Genomic DNA, 21,751 nt, shown 5'->3' with positions numbered 1-21,751 from the left:
GATCTGCAATAAGGGAGACGTAGGAAGTCAGACCTGCTTCCCACCCCCAACTCTCTGTCTGTCTCTGTCTCTCTCCCCCTCCCTCCCTCCCTCCCTCCCTCCCTCCCTCCCTCCCTCCCTCCCTCCCTCTCTCTCTCTCTCTCTCTCTCTCTCTCTCTCTCTCTCTCTCTCTCTGCCAGGAACCAGGGCAAAGGCTTGGCTTTTCCCTTGACTGAAGATGGGTCTGTGGATAGGATCCCCCTTAGGGCCTCAGTTCTTTTGTGGGTCCTGTTGGCAGCCTGCCACTTCGATTAGAAAAAAAAAAACAAAACTCAGTACTGAGTACCTGGCAGGTCCTCACCAGAGGACTATCCTATCCTCATCCTAACTGTGGTACAACATTGACTACACAGGGCATCATGGGTTCTTGGGATGAGCATGCTTCTGTGTTTGAGAAACAGCACTTTAAAGCACTAATGAGCAACTCTTGGTCTAAACAGATTCCTGTTCTTTTGACTCACAAGGCGGTTCTTAAAACTCCACAGAATGTCCAACATAGAATGGCCAGAGAGCCCAGCAATTCCACTCCTGGGTGTGTGTCTAAGAAATGAAGATGCCAGTTTACTCACAAGGCTCTGCCTGGTGGGTCATAGCAGTGCTGGAGTGGGGAGGGGGCTCAGGTCTACATTGTACCCCTTTCCCTGGCCTCTGGCTCTGTGTGTGAACAGACGGAGCCTGAGATGCCCTGGAGATGGGTCCCCAGGTGATTTGCACATCCCTATTCTGTTTCAAGCCCCTGGATGCCTTTATCCTTTGAACTCGGGTTTTCTACAGCACAAATGGGACAGTCCTACAAAGCTCACTTGGGCTTCAAGATCTACCTCTAGAGTTGGAAAGGATCTTCTTGAAGTTTAAGCAGAGAGAAATATAGCCATGATGGGGGTGTGGGGAGCAACCTTGAGTGGCAAACCAGGCCTGAGATTTCTAGAGATCTCTCCATTGTCTAAGGTGGAGACCGGGACATCTGGGGCCAGAGCTGTCTTTGCTAGGGCAGAGGAGAGCCTCAGGACTCAGGAAGGAGCCAGGGATAGACAAGCAGCTCCTTATACATGCCTTCTGCTGTTATTTCACCCGGGCTTAATCAAGGTCTTCCTTCTGAGCACAGAGTGGGAGTTCTGTGTTGGGAGTGGATGTCTGTTCTATCCAGAATCTTGTTTGAAAGCATCAATTGAAAAAACAAAACATAACTTCAGAAGGAAGCTTGTCTCTGAAGATCACTTAGAACCCATCAGTCCTTGACCACAAGTGTATTTTTCCACTAGAAATGGCTGGAATAGTTGCTCATATTATCATTCTCCAAAAAGATGGGGCCTGAGGATCAAAGGGATGCCGTGTAGGTGCATAAGGGATCTGATGCCTTATTATCTGAGATGGTTCATGAGAACTCTCTTAACCATGGTCAACTCAGGTCAGACCCACGTCTGTTACTATCCAGGATTGATGAAACAGTCACATGGGGCGGGGGGATGGCTCAGAGGTTAAAAGTCCTCACTGCTCTTGCAGAGGACCTGGGTTCAATTCCCAGCAATCACCTGGCGGCTCACAACCATTCATGACTCCAGGTGCTCTACTCTGACCTCTGTGGGCATGGTACACAAACATGCAGGCAGAGCACTCACTCACATAAAAGAAATAATCATATTAAAGTCACTAGAACCCTACATGTGTCACAATGACAAAAAGAAAAACCGAATTGACTTTTGGGGGCTCTGCGGCCCCACACCTCCATCTTCCTTGATTAGAGTAGCTTCCTGCTCTATTGGTCTCTTCACAGAGCATCACAGAAAAGATCTATTCTTCTTGGGAGAAGGAGCAACAATGATGAATCTGTTCTGTGATGAACTAAATGAGTCGTGAAATACTCAGAGCCAGACAGCAGGACTATAAAAATGCTATTTTACAAATCATCTAGGGAATGTTTACTAACTCTTACAGACACACATGACAGAAGGAAGGATACACAGATAGAAGATAAAGATAGTAATATATACAGAGGGTGTAGTTATATGAAGAGAGTCAATATAGGTATAAGTTCTATTTAAGCCCAACACCAGTTCAGAGAATCGTCTCAAGTGCCCCCTGAAGTCTCTCTCTTCCCTATTACCTCACCTAGTGAGCTAGGATGCCAGACCACCACATGGTGGCGCTGTGGGCCATTTTAAAATGCCACTGTGGCCTGGAAAGCAAAGTTGAAGGAAAGGGATTGTGGACCACTCAAGAACTCCAGAGATGACAGTTGGATGGATTCGAGAGAAAGCTTGCCCACTTAGAAACTGAGAGCAGGGTCTTCAAGGACTGATGAAGAACTGCAGCAGAGGTGAGTGAAGGGCTGTGAAGAGGAGAGGGGATGATGGGTTAAGAGGCATTACCATGCTCAGGTTGCCTACACACCCTCACACTAGCTCACCTGCCACACTTCAGTCTAGAGAACATGTCCAGGGAAGAACAAGTCAGAGAACATGGAGAGCTCAAGATCAACAACCCAGAGGAAGAGAGGGTCTCCCTGGAATGTCCCTAAAGGCACGTGGACTTGGTGCATGTAGGGACAATCATACACGCTTCTACGTGGTCTTTGCTGAGAGGCAATTATTGTGGGTTGTTCCCGAAAAGATGCTCAGTGAACCAGGAAAACATACCCATTGCTATTTTTTTTAATCTAAACAAATGGTTAATTAATGACTCCTGTCTTACATGATTGGTCATATAGCAATGTTTGCATTTCACAAGCCAAAAGAAAAGATGTATGTCGTTTACTATCTCTACTCTTTGATATGCTAGCAGACACGAACTTGAAAGTTGGTCTTAACTGGGCGAGTGAGCTCTGTATGCAGACTAACCCACCAGACATCTTTGATTAAGTATTTGGACACCGGGCAGCAGTAGCCAGCCTGGGCATGCAGCATGAAATGCATGCAACCAGCCCTTGGGGATATGCTTCTGTGGGTTGTTCAAGGTACATAGTCATGTACCTTGTATGATACTGCAGGCAACATCATCCACTCTGCGTGGCCCTGCACCAGGACACCTGCTGAACCCATCAGTCCAGGAGTTCAGAGACTATAAACACCCATAGCCCAGGCTGGAAACGGGAGTGCAAAGCACAGTGTTTAAGCATAAACTGCCTTTGCTCTCCCTGCTGGTTTGAATTATGTTCACTATGAAGTGAGGGATGCGGGTGTGGTCTCCTCTTAATGATACTTACGAAAGGAAAATTGCTTTCATCATCAAACTCCCCAAGGACATATGGTCTTCGGAATTTCTTTGTGGTTGAAGCCAAAAGAAACCACCAGGGGACCAGATCAGAAAGCCAAGCCAAGCCAAAGAGTGTTTTCCTTGGCCCATAGGCTGTTCAGGATTGGCTGAGTCTTCTTGACTCAGGGGACACTTTTTTTTTTTTTTAAGACAGTGTCTCGTGTGTCCCAGGCTAGACTCAAACTCACTACATAGCTTAGGATGACCCTGAACTTCTCATCTTCCTCTCTTCACCTCCTGAGTGCTGGGATTTACAGGCATGCCCCACCACACCTAGTCCAATCCATGCTGGAGTTGATCCCAGGGCTCTGTGCGTGCTAGACACACTCTGCTGACTGAGCTACATCTTTGGCCAGTCTTCTTTCCCTTTTTGAGACAGGCCCTTGCTAGGTAGCCAGTTCACTGATAATTTTTATGTAGCCAAGGCTGGCCCTGAACTTATAAAATCCTCCTTCCTCAGTTTTCAAAATGATAGGACTATAGGTATATACCACCATATCCATGCTGGATACTGATGTTAGAAGGAAAAACTGCCCTACAGCTGATTCAGCAAGGGCACTGGGCGAGATAAGGAGGGTAGTAACAGCACATTGGCACCTGGTGGCAGTAGCGACACATCGATTCTAGGCTAGGCGCCTCCTGCCTTTCTGTGTCTCTTGCCTTAGGAGGTCACAGCAAAAGGCTGGGAACGGAAGAAAGTACCTTATTGCAATAGTGACTATTTACTTCTCTACCGGTGGCGAAGGCTCACATTACAGGTGAGGCGAGACTCCATTAGAAGATGCATTGCAAACGGCCCCCAAAGGTCATGAAGAGACAGTTTGGCACCTAAGGGCTCAGTGATGAACTTGGGTCAAAACTATGGACTGTGTCCACTCTATCTAAGTCCATGACCTTTATGTAAAAAGTCAGAAAATATTTTCAGCCTTAAGAAGTCTATGTCACCCACTCACTCAGCCTATGTAGCCAAGGAGCAGAGAGAGCATGTAAAGAAATTGATTAATCTGTGTTTCAATAAAACTCTATTTACATAAACAGGTGCTGAGCCAAACTTGGTTAGCTGTGTCTGTGTACACATCCCCCTAGAATAATGACGAACCCACTGGAAATCAGAAGTAAAAAAAAATAAAAATGCATTAAGGGCTGGTGAGACGTCTCAGCGGGTAAGGGCACTGGCTGCCAAGCCTCATGACCTGAGTTTGATCCCCAGGACTCGGATGGTGGCAGGAGAGAACTGACTTTTGTAAGGTGTCCTCTGCCCTCCATCCCTACTACCTCCCCAACACACATACAATGCTTTGACAAGACATCTACCTTAACTGGCATCCAGCTCAGCAACACAGACCTCTGTAGACTGTCAGTGGCTTCCTGGAGAGCCTGGCAGGGAACTATCAGCCTCCTTAGAGAGGATGGGACCATTTGCCGCTGTTGTAGGGCGGCAGTCTGAGCATGCTGAATAACTCCCTGATTCACATCAGCCCTTCTTTTTTTCCCCATCATTGTCCCATGATTCACCGTGGCTCCTTGACACCTGATCTCGAAATGTCCCTTCTAAACTAGCGACATTTGTGGTCTGTGTTAAACTCCTCCTCTGGTGAGTTTTCCTTTTTCCTCTCCTCAGCACCGTACATAGCCCTTCCTTTCTTGAGGGTTACTGGAGTTAGTTCTTTGAGGTCATCTTGTTCTGTAGTGAAATCTTTCCCATGGCTCCCGCATCCTCTTCCCACCTCCCCAAGCCATCCCAGCTTAGGCAGGTGGCTGCTTCCAGCACCCATGGGGCTCTGTCCCGAGTCTGCACCAAGGCAGGGTGGGGTCAGGCCACTGGGTGGGTGATACGCTTGGTCTCCAACCTGCCTCCCCAGAATTCTTTCAGCTTACTTTCTGTGAGCACGAGGGGAGTCTATCTTGAGAACATCTGTCCATCTGCCCTGAGAACGCGATGGGGGCTTCCTCCGGTTACTTACTGCATTCTCTAGCATCATTCCCATGTATTGCAGCCTGCTGCCCTTAGGCTTGGCTGTAATTCATACCACAATTGTAAAAGGCTCTCCCTGTTCTGAGTCTCATAGATAGTCTGGTTTCCATTACTCCCCTGCAGCTTAGATTATGCTGATCTGAATACTGCTTCTGGTTTTGAATGCCCACTCACAAATTATGTTGTCTACTGCTTCTGTTAATGATGATCAACAATATCACACTCAAGTCTGATAATGTGATATGGATGATGATGACCCGAGTGATAATGGCTCTGCGGCACCGCACCGAGCTACTTTGGGAAATGAGCATGTGTGCTTAATAAAGACATGGTTTCAGGGCTGAAATTATGGCTCAGTGGGAAAAGTGCTTGCTGTGCAAGCATTGAGGACCTGGGTTTGAATTCCCAGAATACACATAAGGCTAGACATGGTAGCACATTTATAATCCCGGCATGACTGGCAGGATGAGGGGGCAGAGAGAGCAGAATTTTGAAAGCTCATGGGCAGGCTAGCCTAGTATATGTAAACCAGAGACTATTTCAATTAAGGTGGAAGGAGAGGACTGTCGTGTAACAGTTTCCTCTGAGATTAAAACATTCTATCCCACAAGGAAGCTCTTTAAACAGGAAGGCAAACAAGTCAAAAGAGCTGCAGGAAGTCCCTGAAACTGACCAGATTCACTAGGCCCCTCCCTGCCAGAGTAAGCAATGAAAACTGAGCATCTCTTTCACAGGAAGCTGCACCACAAAGGCTCAACCTGAGCTGTTAAGAAGAGGCTCAGGGGAGAGGAGCTATAAGAAGACTCTGAGACCAGACCGCTACCTGGAAGAAATAGAAGCCAGCCAAGCTGTCGCTAAGAGTTTAGAGCAAGGTCACTTGGAAAAGACATTCTCCAGCCTGTTGAGCTGCCTGCGGCTGTGCAGAGTGCTCCAGGTTTCCCAGCTTTTGTGAGCAGTCACCTGTGCTGATGCAGCTGTCTTTGCTCCTGTAAGTGACCTGTGAGCTGTCACCCATGCTTTGGTATGCAGCTGTCTTTGCTCCTGTAAGTGACCTGTGAGCTGTCACCCATGCTTTGGTGATGCAGCTGTCTTTGTTCCTGTAAGTGACCCCAATAAAACTCATTAGTTTATCCACCAAGTTGGACTTTGGTGGAATTTTTACTTTGGTCTGTTGTGGGCTCCCTCACTGGGGAGAGCAGACATGTGCTGTGTCTCCCCAGGAAAAGTTTTGCCACACAACAAGGGCTGACCCCTGAGGCTGTCTTCTGACCCCCAGAGACATGCTGTGTCATGCATGTACCTTTACTCACACACATAAAAATACACTCAGATTTTAAAAGAAAGGATTTACCCAGGATACAATGCCTACTCTCCATTCTGTTCACTTTTCAGCTGTGCTCTTAACAAGCCTCCCAAAGAGATACTGTGCTCCCCACAAGACTGCAGTTCTAGCTTCTCTCCTCACGGTTCCAACATGGTTTGCTTTTAAACCTTCTGAGCTCACGCTGCAGGTGCATAAAAACGCATGCCTATCACGTCATCCTGCGGTCTGCTCCCCTTTCATACAATATTCCTCTGTTCGTTCTGTGGCTCCCCACCTCAGGAGCGGAGCTGAGACTGCAGTGTCTGCTTTGTTTTTATCAGCGTTTGCATTGGGTCTTTTCAGACCTTCCTGTTTGGCTGCAGAACTACTGGCTGATGGTTGGATTTCTATTTTTCACTAAATGTTAAAAAGCATCCTTCATTTTTGCAACCTCAAAATAGTGTTTACTTTAGATTATCTTTAGCTATGTGGAGAAGCTCCGAGACCCCCCCCCCCCCAACACACACACACTACATGCCTCCTATCCAGCTGTCGGATTCTTTTGTGTGTATGTGCATGCACAGAGGTATGAGGGCGATTTCAGGTACCTTCCCCCTATCTCTCCACCTTATTTCTTAAGACAGAGTCCCTCACTGAACCTGGAGTTTACAGTGTTTGCTACACTTGCTGACCAGGGAGCCCCCAAGACCCAGCTGTCTCCAGCCCTCAACTCTGGGATTCCAGATGTGTGCCACCCTGCCCTGCTTTGTATGTGGGTACCTGGGATCTGAACCCGGGTTGTCGTGCTTGTACAGCAAGCACTTTTGACATGGAGCCATCCCTTCAGCCCCCCAACCCCCCAGCTCTTAATGTCTATGTAAAAGGGTTCGTTTTCCTCAGTGAGACATTACGGTCTCACATGGGACAGCAGACTTAGATTCTTGTCAACTTCTCCTGATGTCTCTGGGATCCCAATCAGGACAGTACCTTATGTGCAACCTCTCTGGCCCGACCTGGTCTGTCTCCAAGGGTCCTCGATTCTGATAATGCTGAGAATTTGGCAGAGGCTGGTCACATGGGTTTGATGTCTTTTTCTCACCTGTAGTTTTACAGATGTGATTTTTCCTTGGTGGTTGTTTCTTCTCTTAACTGATTTTGTCTCTATTTTATTTTTGTTTTAGTGTTGTTTTTAAAAAAGATTTTATGTTCTTGTTGTAATTATTATTATTAGTGTGTGTGTGTGTGTGTGTGTGTGTGTGTGTGTGTGTGTGTGTGTGTGTGTTTAGGTGGGTGGATGAGTACCTGAAGAGGCCAGAAGAGCTCCTTGGGCTCCGTGGAGCTGGAGTCATATAGGTGCTGGGAATCAAACTGAACTGTGGTTCTCTACAAGAGCAGGAAGTGAGCTGTTAACCACGGAGTCATCTCTTCAGTCCCCTTACTGTGTTCTTATCTATACTTAAGTGTCTACCTTGAAGCATCCTGGATATATGGCTTCTTTATTTGTGGCTTCTGGGACAAGATAGAGCACATAATTTGTATTCTACAGGCCTAAGGTTCTGATATCTTATAGATACTTTCCTAAATATCCCCTCTCCACCTGAGATCCTGGAAAGAGAGCACATTCCCCATGCAAGTTCCTGGACCATGGAGCATTTTACAGCCCCTTACATAGGCAGGTAGTATGCCTGGCCCTTATCTCTATGCCTGGACTGTCTCAGCTTCCTGAACCCCACGGAAAGGCCATGTCTGCATGTGCTCAAATCTCTCCCAAACTCTGAAGCCACTCACCACCTGGCCTTTGGAGTCCCCTTTACATGAGCATTTCTCTTCTCTAGTCCATGGACACAATTAGTGTTCCTTGGTTCCTCTGAGAAGGGATATCCATGCCAGCTGAGTTTACTCTGTTACTGGAAGGACTGGGGCACTTTTCACACTACTTGGAAGAGTTTTAGACAACTGTGTTTTTCACAGTGGCTGGCACACGTGGGGGATGCACTCGTGCCCACTGAAGTGCACACAGATGAGTGAGCAAGTGAGTGAGTGAGTGAGTGAGTGAATGAATGAATGAATGAATGAATGTAGCTCAAGGGAGCTCAGAAGACTCAGCATCTGCAGCTTCCACGAGACCCTAAAATTTACAGTCTTTATTTAGGGCCCAAATGAAGCACTGGGTGAGGTCAGGATACTCCAGACAGGGGGCAGGTACAGAGTCCCCTACCCAGTGCCACCACACCCCACCTCTGCTGCCCTGCTCAACGCTGGGGACATCTTGGTCTCACCAGCGTGTTCAGCTAAGAACCGTGGTCGTGTTTATTGTCTTACAGCTGACTGCCATCTCCTTTCCTGACAAAGAGAGAACTAACAAGTGGGGTGGGGGTAGAGGGGGCGGACCTACCATAACGGAGCATGCCGAAGTTGCAGGTGGCAATCCAAGGCAGGACCCTGGCAGGGCACACGGATGCTCCTGCAGCCTGCTTTTTTAGATTCCACATACAGCATAGGCTCAAAAGCCCCAGCATGAGGAGACAATCAGAAGCCACCTCCCTCAAGCACACTGCATAAACAAGCACCCCACAAGCCTAACCATGGGCTTGGTTTGGCCTCGACAGCCTCAAAGATCATAGGTACCCCGCCTGCCCATCTGCAGCTCATCAAGCTTTCCTCCCCCACCCTGTGGCTGCCAGAGGGAGAGATTCTCACTCACCACTACCTATCTTCCCATGAGAAGCCATCTAAAGCAGTGATTCTCAACCTGTGGGTCATGACCCCTGGGGGGGGTTGAATGACCCTTTCACAGGGGTCGCATATCAGATATCCTGCCTTTCAGATATTTACATTACGATTCATAACAGTAGCAAAATTACAATTATGAAGTAGCAACAAAAATAATTTCATGGTTGGGATTCACCACAACATGAGGAACTGTATTAAAAGGTCACAGCATTAGGAAGGTTGAGAACCACTGGTCTAAAGCATGAACTGAAGCAGAAGGGGTTAACAAGCCTGTCTAGGAGCCCATTCTGTGTTTATCACCCAAGGGTAAGAATGCAGGTCCCCGAGAAAGGCAGTAAACTGGTAAACCCCATGTGAGGTTTCCATGGGGGAGCTAGGCTGAAGGCTGGAGGCATCTTTCCTTCCTTCACTGGCTTCAAGTTTTACACTCCTTCAAACTCTGTGTATGTGGTGGTAGCCACGGTGGCAGCAGATCTCCAACAACTCTGTCCCTAGGCCATCACCAGGGCTGAATGACCTGTGGGGACGTAAGAAGCACCTAGTGATGTCGGTATAGCAGCGCAGCTCATGTAGCTGAAAACACTGAGGCCTGCTGCCCTACCCCCAGCTGCAGTGACCTGTGGAGGGGTAATGCAACTCAGAGAGGATGTGTTGGAAATGTTTTTGTTCCATTTCCTTGAGGAATATTCACAAAGGCCGGCAGAAAGAGCAGGTGACGGCAGAGAGGGAGATCGATCGGAGTTGATATAAAGATGTCATGGGGGCATGGTGCCACCAGACAGAGCCTGGCCTATGAGTACAGTGCCTGGGGCATGGCTGTCACTTGCAGGCAGTGGTCTCGTGGGGCACATGTGGCCTCCCATTTCTGGGAGAGCTTGGTCTCTGAATGCTTGTTAGGTCAGCTCCTCAGGGCTCTCAGACCCGGGGACACTGTCTGACCCTGGAGGTTCTCATGGTCTGATGAAGCCAAGTTCAAACTGACCACATCAAAAGGACAGAGGGCCGAGCCTGCCCTCTCTCAGGACATGGGAGCAGAGTAGTCTGTGGATGCCATGAGTCATCATTAGCCCTTGGCTGTTTATTTTTGTTTTGGTTTGGTTTTGGTGGTATTTCTTACATTCTAAAGGTCCTTCTTTCCTTCCCCCATCCATTTTCTGACTTGATTTTTACAAACAGCATCATTTTTACCATGAGGCTAAAGCAAAAATGGCTTAGGGGTCCAAGAGGCAGGAAGAATGAGCTTAGCAGGGCATACTTCAACCTAGAGCCTGCCAGTGCCCCTTGAAGTTTGGGGCTTCAGGGAGCAAACATACTTTTAACGTATCGGCTTTAGGATGCAGAATCTGACCGTGAGGGCATTTAACCCACAGGGCTCTGTGGCATCTGGGACACAGATACAAAGGCAGATGTGGTCTCAGTCCTCCAGGGGTGTAAAAAGGCCAAGTGCAAAGATGGAAAAGGGGTAATGTAGCAAATTCCTCTTGACATACCTGGCCAGTAGACATAGGGCTGGTCTTCAGAAGAGGGGTGCACTGTGTGGGGGTGGGAAGCAGAAGGGCTTCCCGCTGGGCTGTCTGATGGCAATGAGCTAAATACTGTGACCCATCGGACTTGAGGGGTGTGTGTGTGTGTGTGTGTGTGTGTGTGTGTGTGTGTGTGTGTGTGTGTTCATGTTTTGGGGGTACATGTATGTGTGTGCCTGTGCATGTGGGGGCCAGAAGACAGCCTTAGGGTGTTGTTCCCTGGGCATTGCCCACCATTTTGTTTTGGAGACATGGTGTCTCATTAGCCTGCAGCTCATCGATTAGGCTAGGCTGGCTGGTCAGCCAGCCCCAGGGACCCTCCTGTCTCTGCCTCCTCAGTGCCAAGATTACAAGTATATACCACGCTGACTAGCTTCTCTGCTCCATAGGTTCTGGGGACCAAACTCAGATCTTCATTCTTGTAAAAGAGACATTTTACGAACTGAGCTACCTCTCCAGCCCTTAAACTACTTTTCAAGTACTCGCGAATCTAGGTGCTTTTAGGCAGTGAGTGTTTTAAGTTCCCTCAGTGTGCACCATTCCCAGATACCTCCATCTTATTATTTCCACTCTGAAGGTGGTCCTTGGATGAGAGAGCCCATCCTGCTGGCCTTCAGCCTGGAGGACGGAGTAGTCATCTTTGTGAGTGTGGGTGGACCCTGTGGGGTTTATCACATGAGGTCTCAATGACATCATGTGATTCGAGGCCATAATCACACCAAGGCCCTGCTGGACTCAGTAGAGTTAAGTGAGAGGAAGAACTTAGCAGTCTAGAGAAAGAGGGGAGAACTTAGGCGGTGAGGAGGACAGTGGGTTTGGCCTGGCTGGCAAAATGCAAGCTGGTGGAAGGCAACCCTGAAGGAGCACAGGGCCCATAGGACAGGGACGGTGACAGGAAAGCTCAACTTTAAAAAGCTGAGCATGAAGACTCTAAGAAACACCTGTCTCGAGATGTCGAGAAGGCAGCCAGCCCCACACAAAGGAGCTCAGGATTAGGCTGGAGCTAGATGTGGGCATCACTAGCAAGCAGATGGAAAATAGGTCACGGGGATGGAGGAGGTTGCCAGGGAGAGTGCACGGAATGAAAAGAGAGGATGCTTCAGGGACAGACTGCTGGACACTGACATTTAAGAATGGGTCATCGGGTGAGCCTTCTGGGAAGACAGTCTAAACCTGAAGGACCAGGAAAGCCCAGTGACAGAGAAAAGGAGGCTTCCAAAAGGAAGAAGCCACTTAGGGCATTGATGGCTGCCTCTGCTAACCCTTCTCCTTCGTCTTTATACATCACGTGCTTAGAGTACAGCATGCTATTATATCTTGGCTTCATTTACAAAGTGGCTACCTGCTAGCCGGCTCCCATGAGAAAGACTACATACAAGCCCGCTTGTCTGACTGAGTACTTCAGTCACACATGAACTTCCTCTTACGTCATCACTCTTGCCACGATGGGGCTGAGGATGCTTGGCAAGCTTGTGCCAGCAGCTGACCCAGGGACCAAGTAAGTGTGGAGACCTGAGGGCTGTGAGGGCCACATTCCAGGCTCCAGGAGCTGGCTTACCTGGCACTCTCGAAGGTGGCAGATGCAGTCTTTTCTACAGCTCCAAATCCTACACCGACAGCAAGACCCTCTGAAAATAGACACAAGACACAGAGGGTTAGGGATCACTTCCACCGCCATCCTCGTATCAGGTAGGCTGCTTCAGGCTGCAAGTAACAGAAAATCAGAGTCAGGAACAGTGGCATTTTAAATCTAGGTTCATAAACTCCAGTCTGCCTCCTGTTTGATATGTGTGTGGTGTGTGTGTGTGTGTGTGTGTGTGTGTGTGTGTGAGAGAGAGAGAGAGAGAGAGAGAGAGAGAGGAGAGAGAGAGAGAGAGAGAGAGAGAGAAGCAGGGATTGTCAACATGATGGAATTTAGAATTACAATAGAAACAAATCCCTTGGCATTATCTGTGAAGTATTATTCCTTTCTTCCTTCCTTCCTCCCTTCCTCCCTTCCTCCCTTCCTCTCTTCCTCTCTCTCTCTCTCTTTCTCTCTTTCTCTTTCTTTCTTTCTTTCTTTCTTTCTTTCTCTTTCTTTCTTTCTTTCTTTCTTTCTTTTTTTGGAGACAGGGTCTCTCTATATAGTCCTGGCTGTCCTGGAACTCACTATGTAGACACAGCTGGCCTTGAACTCACAGAGATCTGCCTGAGCCACCACACCCAGCCCAGGGGCATTATTTCATTTAGGTTGAGGTGGGAAAGCCCACCCTAAATCTGGGCGGTTCCTTTCCACAGGATCAGGAATGAAAAAGGAGAAAATGATCTGAACAGACAGTCATCTTCCTCTGCTTCCTGACTGTGGGTGCTGTGTGATCAGCTGCCTCAAGCTCCTGACACCATGTCTCCCCCACCATGATGGACTGTACCCCTGAACTGCACCTATGCAAGAAGCAAGCAGAATGCTAGAACCCTTCCTTTTTCTGTCTCACACCTTAGGAAGAGAAGCCCCCCGATGTAACTCCACATGTATCTCCTGGGTCAGAGCCAGAACCAGTACCCACTGACACCAGGCCCAAGTTGGGGAGGTGATGCTCTTATGATCCAAGCAGGAAGGACCTCCAGTACTTGGCTGTGTCAAGACCAAGGGCTTTTTGAGCCTCACTGGAACATTTTTATGAGAAAGGCATTATCTACTGAGCAAGAGGAGCTGGTGTTTCTTCGGGACTCATTGTCCCTTTGAATGGCTTGCTTCTTTGAGTCCTGTTCAGTTTGGTGTGGGTCTGATACGGGGAGGGGGGTAAACAATAGGGTCTTAGAGGCATACAGAATAAGTAGGCTGGGCTGTCCCACGTGAGGGACAGAGTTCACCTAAGACCCAGGATGGTTCAGCAAGATGCTACCATGGGGGGTTGGAGCCCAATGACCCTGTTAAGATACCAATGACTCCTTGGTGCTTCACTTTACCTTTGTGCCCATTCTCCTGTGTGTGAATCTTTCACATAGTACCTGTGTTGTCATAGGCAGTCTGGTTGAGGAATTTGGGATTCTGGTTCCTCACCGAATATCTTAACCCTAGAATACAGAGTTCTAGGACCTTCTGAAGTAGAGGGGGTCCCCAAGTCCCAGCTGGAGTGATGCCTGGGGCCATTTCCAGTTTCTAAAGTCACATGTTTGGAAGGGGGGATTTCTTCCTAAGACCACACAGCAGCTTGGGGACTCCTCAGCCTTGCTTCCCTAGAACGGATGCTACACATGACAGCAAGTCACACAGAAGTCACCAAGACACTCCTTCTTGCAAGCTCTAGGGGGAAGGAAGTCAGCTAAGTCAGTCGGGGCCAAGGTTACCAGATTATTCCAAGGTTTTTTTTTTGTTTGTTTGTTTGTTTTTGGTTGTTGTTCTGTTGAGGATGGAATCCAGGGGCCTGTGAAGGCTAGGTAAACCCTCTGCCAGTGAGCTATATTGCCCTCAGAAGTGAATTTACTAAAACTTCATTCATGGGGGCTGGAGAGATGGCTCAGGGGTTTTAGAGCACTTGTTGCTCTTGCGGAGGACCCAGGTTTGATTTCCAGCACCCACATGATGGCTCACAACAGTCTATAACTCCAGTTCCAGGGGATCTGATGCCCTCTTCTGGCCTCTGCAGGCATGAGTGTTTTACCTGCATGGACCAACCTGCATGCAGACAAAACACTCATGCGTAATAAAATGAAATAAAATAGATTTTGTTTTTATAGTTCATTTACTTCAGTCGGTCTCTGAGGAAAGTGCCCAACTGCTGATCCTCACTTATCAAGTGTTTCCTCCAAGCTGATGATGGCCTCCTACTAGGGCCTTGTTTCAAAATCCTCATCTTCTGGAGTCCTTTTCCTTAGAAAAGTGGGGGGCTAATGATCCTCAGTACGTCAGGCTGCTACGTGAATCATCAGCAGTGACTGTCATCTCCAGGCTCTGGAGCAGAGGCCAAAGGTGACAGGGTGTGCTGGCTCAAGTAAGTTTCTGGTTCTGAGAGCCAGAGTCCTGGGCCCCACATCTGTGTGTTCTTCCTCTTCTCCAGATGTTCCCACCAGGAGTGGAAGCCACAATCCCAGGCAGAGGGCTGGATGTACCCGGTATTAGTATCCGCCTGGTGTTCGTGGCAAGCTTCCAAATGGGGCAGGCAGGGATGAACTTATTCCTGCTCAGGGCAAGCTGCAGTGGGGATGGCTGAGGTCCTGGGCAGCCTCTTTCTGCAGAGTTGCCCACACCATACCCAGGAGAAAACCAAGTTGCGGGACCTTCAAGTTGCTGCCCCCAGCCAGCCTTCACCTTCATGCGACCCAGACATTACCAAACTGCTGTCCTCTGCCATGAGGTGCACCAACACAGCTGAGGCCCCCAACCCACTCCCATGGGTGACACTGGATTGTCGGGACTCTGGCCAGCTGAGGACAGGTGTCAAAAACCGGGAAGGTACTGAGGCTTTTATTGACCCCAGACTCAAATACTTCCCTTTGGGGAAAAAACTGCTCTCTAAAGCCATAAACAACAGCTGCTTGGTTCCTCTGTTAATTTTTTTTTCTAATTAGTCATTTTAATGTAAATCACAGAGTAGCTTAGAGCAATGGCACATAAGTTAATCATCAAAATACTCCCCCCCCCCCCCCCCCCAGAGAGCGGCTCAGCGCACAGCACTGTGACATATGCATGCTCACTGATGCTTTGGGATGGGACAAAGGATGAGTAAAGTGACCCAGCTGTGGAGGGGTGGACTGGTCTTGAACCTATGTCACCATCTGTCATCATTCCCAGAACGCCATTTGATATCCAGTTTGCTGCCTGGGCTCATGGCTTTTTTCCATGGATGTGGCGTGGCCCTGTGCGTGCCAAACACCAGCTCCATTCCCTGCAGAATGAATGAATGCTTCGGCTCCCAGCCAGCGATGCACCTGAGGGAAACCACCAGCAGGGGGCGATCCACTAGAGAATTTCCAGTGCCGGTTTCCAAAGTGGCAGGTCCTTTCTTACTGCTCTCTTGCAGACCCAAGGAAGGGAGTCACTGCCTCTAAAGCATGCCGCTGACCTCCAAGGTGGCCATGGCTAGCTCAGGTTCCCACTGCGTTAAGCAAGGGAGGAAGATTACTGGGGGAGAGAAGGTTTTTGTTATTGTGCTCAAAGGTGGGAGGCGATCCGCAGGAGTTAAATGAATGAGAAGCTAAGATAAATTACACACGCAGAAAGAACATAAATTAGAGAATCAACAGATGGAAGAAGGAACCGCTGGTGGGAAAGGAAAGGGAGTTAAAATCCCGACTCCTACCCCAGGTGTTCCACCAAAAATGCAAATGAGGACGGTAATTAAGACAAGATGCTCACGTGCCTGGAATATCATTAGGACGCTTCTGCTATTAGCCCCCCATACAAAGAGGAGATAAACTGCCTGGACCAGTGAGGATGGCTGACTGCAGGAGAGGCCCCATGGAGGACAAGCTGAGCACCAAGGCTAAAGCTGCTGTAGCCACCACAGCCTTCCTGTGGGACCGGGATGGGGCGGGCTGCCCCTTGCCACTACCCTATCCTTACCGGATCAGAAAGATTCACCATAAGAGCCACAGGTGGTGGGTGACTAAGAAAACACCAGGGAAGTTGCAGAAGTGAATTCACAGTAATTGAGGCAACATGCACAAGAGTTACAGCATGGGGAGGGGAGGTGGGCATGAAGCCCCACCCCCTAGCTAAAGAGCTATCGGCAGTTGATAGCGGATGAGGGTGGGAGAGTCAGTTTTCCTTACGGTTGTGGCTCCCACTAGACCAGCCTCCAGTGAAGACCACAAACTGTACTTAATGGGGTTTTACAGAGCGGAGAGGAACACAAAGTTGGGTGGGTAGAAAAGGCAGGATGGATCTGGAGGGAGTAGGGAAAGGGGTTAATATGATCAAAGTGCACTGTACAAAATTCTCAAAGAACTTAGAAAAAGAAAGAGAGACAGAGAGAGAGACAGAGAGAGAGAGACAGAGAAACACAGAGAGAGTGACAGAGAGAGACAGAGAGGATGACTAACAGAGGGCCTTTGGCTGAGACAGAGGCAGTCTTGGATCTACCCCATTACATAAGGTTCTTACAGAATTGCTAAGAGGGTGCTGTGGCTTTGCTTACAGGGTGTTCTTGTTAATGGCAACCAACCCCGGGGAGTAGTGAGAGTTAGCTAAAATTCTCTAGGACTCATGACCAGAGCTGGACACATTCTAGAAATCCCACCTCTCTTCCTGCCAGTGGTCAGCACCTCCAACAAAAATTCAAAGTATTCCAGAACAGCCCAAGTGTCTAAGCAGACAGTATGAGAGTCCAGGAAAAAAGTAAAGTGTCTTCTTCTTGCTGTAGGCTCCACTGACTCTTGACTTTAAGGGCAGGGGATAGAGTTTACAAGACTTTCTTGCCAGTCTTCCAAACATCAACATCTATGTGACTTCAACTTTGACAGATGTCTTAGGTACAGCGGGCCACTGTAACAAAACAACACAGACTGAGTGGTATGTAAATGAAAGAAGTTTCCATCTCACTCCTGAAGGGTGGAAGGACCAAGAGCATGACACAGGCAGATTTCACATCAGAGGAGGGATACTTTCTGATTTATAAATGAAGCCACCTCCTCAATGTTCTTAAATCAAGGGGTTCTCTTGAGGCACCAACTCATTCATGAAGACTTCATTCTGAAGACTTAATCATGACTCTCCAGCCCTGCCTCCTAAACCATCACACTAGGGGTTAAGATTTTACCAAATGGATTTTTAGAGGGCCACAAACATTTGGGCCATGGCAGCTGGGCATTCACAGAGACTGGGGATGGGTGGATGGGGAAAAGACACTATGGGATGGACGGAGATGCATCATCCTCTTGGCTCAGGAGCCTCCCCTTCTGGGGCAGATGCAGCTTCCTCGGAGCTGCTGTGGAGTAAGCTCTTTTGTCTGGTTGTACTCCTTGTGGCATGGGCTCTGGTACCAAGTGGTCTCGGCACAGTGGGGCTTCTGAGATAGGACGAGGTCATCCCAGTTTGGTGGGACCAGGGATGAGGACTGTCACATTTCCCCCTCCGGACTCCACATAGCTCACACTGCTCGGGGACACAGTCCCCCTGGGTAGCTTCCCACAGGAACAATTCCAGGACTCTCAGTCACTGAGGGCTCGGTGTCTCCCCTGTGTGCTGCTATGACGTCACGGCCCAGCTCCTGCCCCCCGAATCTCCTCACTGTGCACCATTTATTCTCCAGCTGGGCCTCCAATCAAAGTGTGCGTGATGTTAGTTCTAGAAGTTATGGCCAGAAAATGTCAACACAAAGGCCACACAGGAAATCAGGGGAGCCGCTGTGGCTTATCCTCCTCAATTTGAAAACCATTAAAATTTAGGCAACAGCTAACATTTCCTGGGGAGGCTTCATAAATATTAAACATGGCCACTACCAGCAAACAATACCCTTGATAGCAATGACAACAGGCCCCAGGGGTGGAGGAGTGACTTGGAATGGATAGGCTGAGTCATTCCCAGGTCCACTGAGGATGTATGTAGTAAGGGAGAAATTAGTTAAACTACGACCAGAAAATTTGGGACAAGAAAAAAAGAATTTTCTTGAAAAATGACAGCCCCAGTAGTCTTCTAGCCTGTTCCACACACATATACACACATATGCACCAAGGTGTGTGCATGCGTATGCACGCATGCATGTGCACACACACAGTAGCCTACGGCCAGAGCCTTGTGATTGCATACACAGCCCCTCTTGGTGGCAGCCTGAGGACACACTAGACAGCTGCTAAATGACTATTGGGTGTGCTGGAACAGGGGGACTTATTTATGTTTTTGTAATTTCTATGGTCTTGACCTGAAGAAAATGAGAAGAAAGGATTTGTTTTTAACCTCCTTGGAGGACTCTTGAATAAAATTAGACCCTGGCAGTTCCTTCAGGAAGATGAATAACCTAAGATACAGGTTCATTTATCATGCCCTGGATTTGACTTGCACCACAGCATGAAAAAAAGAAAAAAAAGACAGGCTGGAAATCATCTGAAGCCCCAATCACTACTCTGTATTGCTACCCCCAAGGTCGGGGAGCAACCCAAACATGTTCTGGGGTGAGGGCACTTTTTTTCTTACAAGTATCACTATTTCACCAGGAGATTAACAGTGAAAAAAGTAACCTTCTGCCATCTACAGCTCAGCTCAGCAGTGTGCTGGGACATGGTGCCAGGTAGCAGCCAGCCTTCTCCTTGAGGTGGCCCCATGTGGCCATGGTCATGTTGGTCCTGCCCAGATGAAGTCTGAGAAACTTAAACGATGGCATCGACCCAAGGTTTAAAGGGAGCTGATGGGGCACAAAGAGGTGAGGATAGTTTCTGGTACCCTGAGATGGAATCATGTAAGCTGTCCAGAGAGCTCCTAACACCCAGAGGAACTGAGAGGAAGGAGCCAGAACTCAGGCGGAGGATGCTGTTTTGTTCCCTCTGCTATGCCCAGCTCCGGTCTGAGGTTTTTTTGTTTTTTTTTTGTTTGTTTGTTTGTTTGTTTGTTTCCTGCTTAGACCCTCATTAGCATTCTTATTGTGTCTGCTGCTACCATCTCCATATATCTGAACCCCATTTCTCAGTGTTACTTCCAAGACTCAAAGCACATAAAAATGATTCATTTTACATTCTCATTCGAAACTAATAAAGGGTCATAAAATAGTTACACAACCTACTATTTTTTAAGGATAAGATAGTTTGTGTTTTTTGAAATAAATGAATCCAATTGTATATGAAAGTAAAAGATGAAACCCAGGATATCATCTCCCTTTTTAAAATATTATTTTATTAATCCTTTGAGAATTTCATACAGTGTATATATTTTGATTATATTCATCCTCACTCCCCTAGCACCTCCCAGATCTACCTCTACTTTTTTGATGAAGTTATGGTATACTTGAGTCATAGGACGTGGAGAAATCCAGCTGTCATTGGCCTGCAAGCTTTCACAGTGCTGGAGGGTGCATGCTACTGGAGGAGACAGGTTATCATCAGTCAGACTGGGATGTGAACCCTGTGAGTTATGATGACTGGCCTGACAAGATATGCCTACTGGCATGGGAGTAACCAGCCACTTTAATATGGGAATTAAGAGCTGAACCAAGAGATGGAGCCGATATCTGGCACCATTAACCGGACCTTCATTTGATCTCCTAAGAATTCCTAGACTGACAACTGCCTGGCCTTCACACTGTGTGGGGGACACAGCTCTCCACGTATTTAAGAGGTGCTGCTATCCAGATTCATGGTTGCTCACTCCTAATTTGTACACACCATCTGGGACATCTTATAAAGGCCTGAAATAAATTATGGATGCCACCAGTAATAAAATAATCTTGGAGAAATTATAGTAAATACTAGAGATTCCAGAAGAAAAGAAAATGGCTGGATTTTCAGGATGAAGATGTTATACAGTACATACAGACTAAAGAAACTCAGGGTTAGGGGGATGGCTCAGGAACCCACATAAAAAGCCAGGTGCAGCGACATGCATTTGTAATTCCAGTTCTGAGGAGGTAGAGACAGGCTGATGCCTGGGACTCTCTGGCCCGGCAGGATAGCCTAATGGGCGAGCCCCAGATCCAAGTGAGAGACCCTGTCTCAAAAAACAACAAAAAAACAAGACACAAACAAACAACAACAAAAACAGAATGAGCAGTGCCCAAGGAACATCACTTGAGGTTGACCTTTGACCTGAGCACGAATGTACACTTCCATACAACAAACTGTGTACCTCCTCTTGATACAACAAATTGTTAGTGGCCACCATATGAAAAACAGAAAGAAAAAAAAATATATATATATATGTCAAGAATAAAGTCTGGCTCATGAATTCCTCAAGCGAGCAAATGGAAGTGACGAGGAAGAAAAGCCTATTTGGCTTCATTCTCAGAAGCAGTTCAAGCGAATGACAATATCCTTTTGATTGGATTTTATCAGGAAGGAGAATGTGAAAGGAGAAGAATAAAGTTCCATGTGTCTGGATTGCTTTCAGCCTTTTAATTCTCAAGGCGCCACACGAACACGCTTTTTAAAAGTGGTTACATCGGGGTGCAGTGAAATGAATTCATAACTGCCCAACTGACTGCTCTCAGTAGGGTGAATAATAATGAGTTTATGCATCCCGGGAGGAGATGGGCAGAGCTAAGCCAACCAAGCTGCTGTTGTCCATTCATCAACATCAGCAACTCCAGCGGAGACACAGGGAAAATCAGGACAGAGCACAGAGCCAAGAACTCGAAGGGGCCTGACAGGGAGCACACCCAAATCACCCAAGGTGGAGAAGCAGCGACATCACGCCCAGACGTAGCGAGCATTCAGAAGAGGAAGTTGTGCAGGCTGATGGGAAGGCTCTGCAGGCAATGGTGCCCGTCACCGAGCCTGAAGACCTGGGTTGGATCCTTAGGAATCACAGGATGGGAGGGGAGGACCAACTCCTGAAAGCTGTCTTCTGACCCCCTCATGGGCACCCCTCCCCTACCAACAAAATCAATCAATTAATTGTTAATTAATTAAGGAAAGTTAAATGTAATGTTCTGGATTTAGAACCAATCAAGAGAAGGCATGTGGGCAGCTCTGGGTTTGATGTGTGAAGCCCTTGCTTGTCACTAGCTACGTGCACAGGCCTTGTGGTGAGGACTTCCCATTATAGGAATATTTGGTGTAGGCAGAAACAGGATCTCCACAACAACAAACATCAAAACAGGGACAGGGAGATGGTATTACCCTGGTGAATTCTGCAGGGCTCTAGTCGGCTACCTGGTAAGCATTTGATGAGAGGGTTCTATCAAATATATGTGACACAAAATGCATATGTAATTCATATTCATGCTTATATACCTACTGATATGTATACATGTGTCTATATTTTCATGTGCATATTTGTAGAGGGCTTATGTATCTACAAAT

At 47.8% G+C, this 21,751-nt stretch overlaps 1 protein-coding gene across 5 annotated transcripts in view; it reads right to left on the bottom strand.

Moving 5' to 3' along the window:
• Positions 1–21,751, bottom strand: part of Slc39a11 (solute carrier family 39 member 11) — a 443,246-nt gene that overhangs the window by 49,400 nt on the left and 372,095 nt on the right. For all 5 annotated transcript variants that reach the window (XM_052758532.1, XM_052758530.1, XM_052758531.1 and 2 more), the window contains one exon: positions 12,384–12,453. In XM_052758532.1, coding sequence (XP_052614492.1) covers positions 12,384–12,453 — 70 coding nt within the window. The remainder of the gene's footprint in view (positions 1–12,383; positions 12,454–21,751) is intronic.

This window comes from Peromyscus californicus, unplaced genomic scaffold (genome assembly GCF_007827085.1).
Source record: "Peromyscus californicus insignis strain IS unplaced genomic scaffold, ASM782708v3 Scaffold_3__1_contigs__length_106647218, whole genome shotgun sequence".
In the NCBI taxonomy this organism is placed as follows: Eukaryota; Metazoa; Chordata; class Mammalia; order Rodentia; family Cricetidae; genus Peromyscus; species Peromyscus californicus.
The sequence above is the reverse complement of the archived record's forward strand: the minus strand, read 5'-3'. Positions and strand labels throughout refer to the sequence as shown.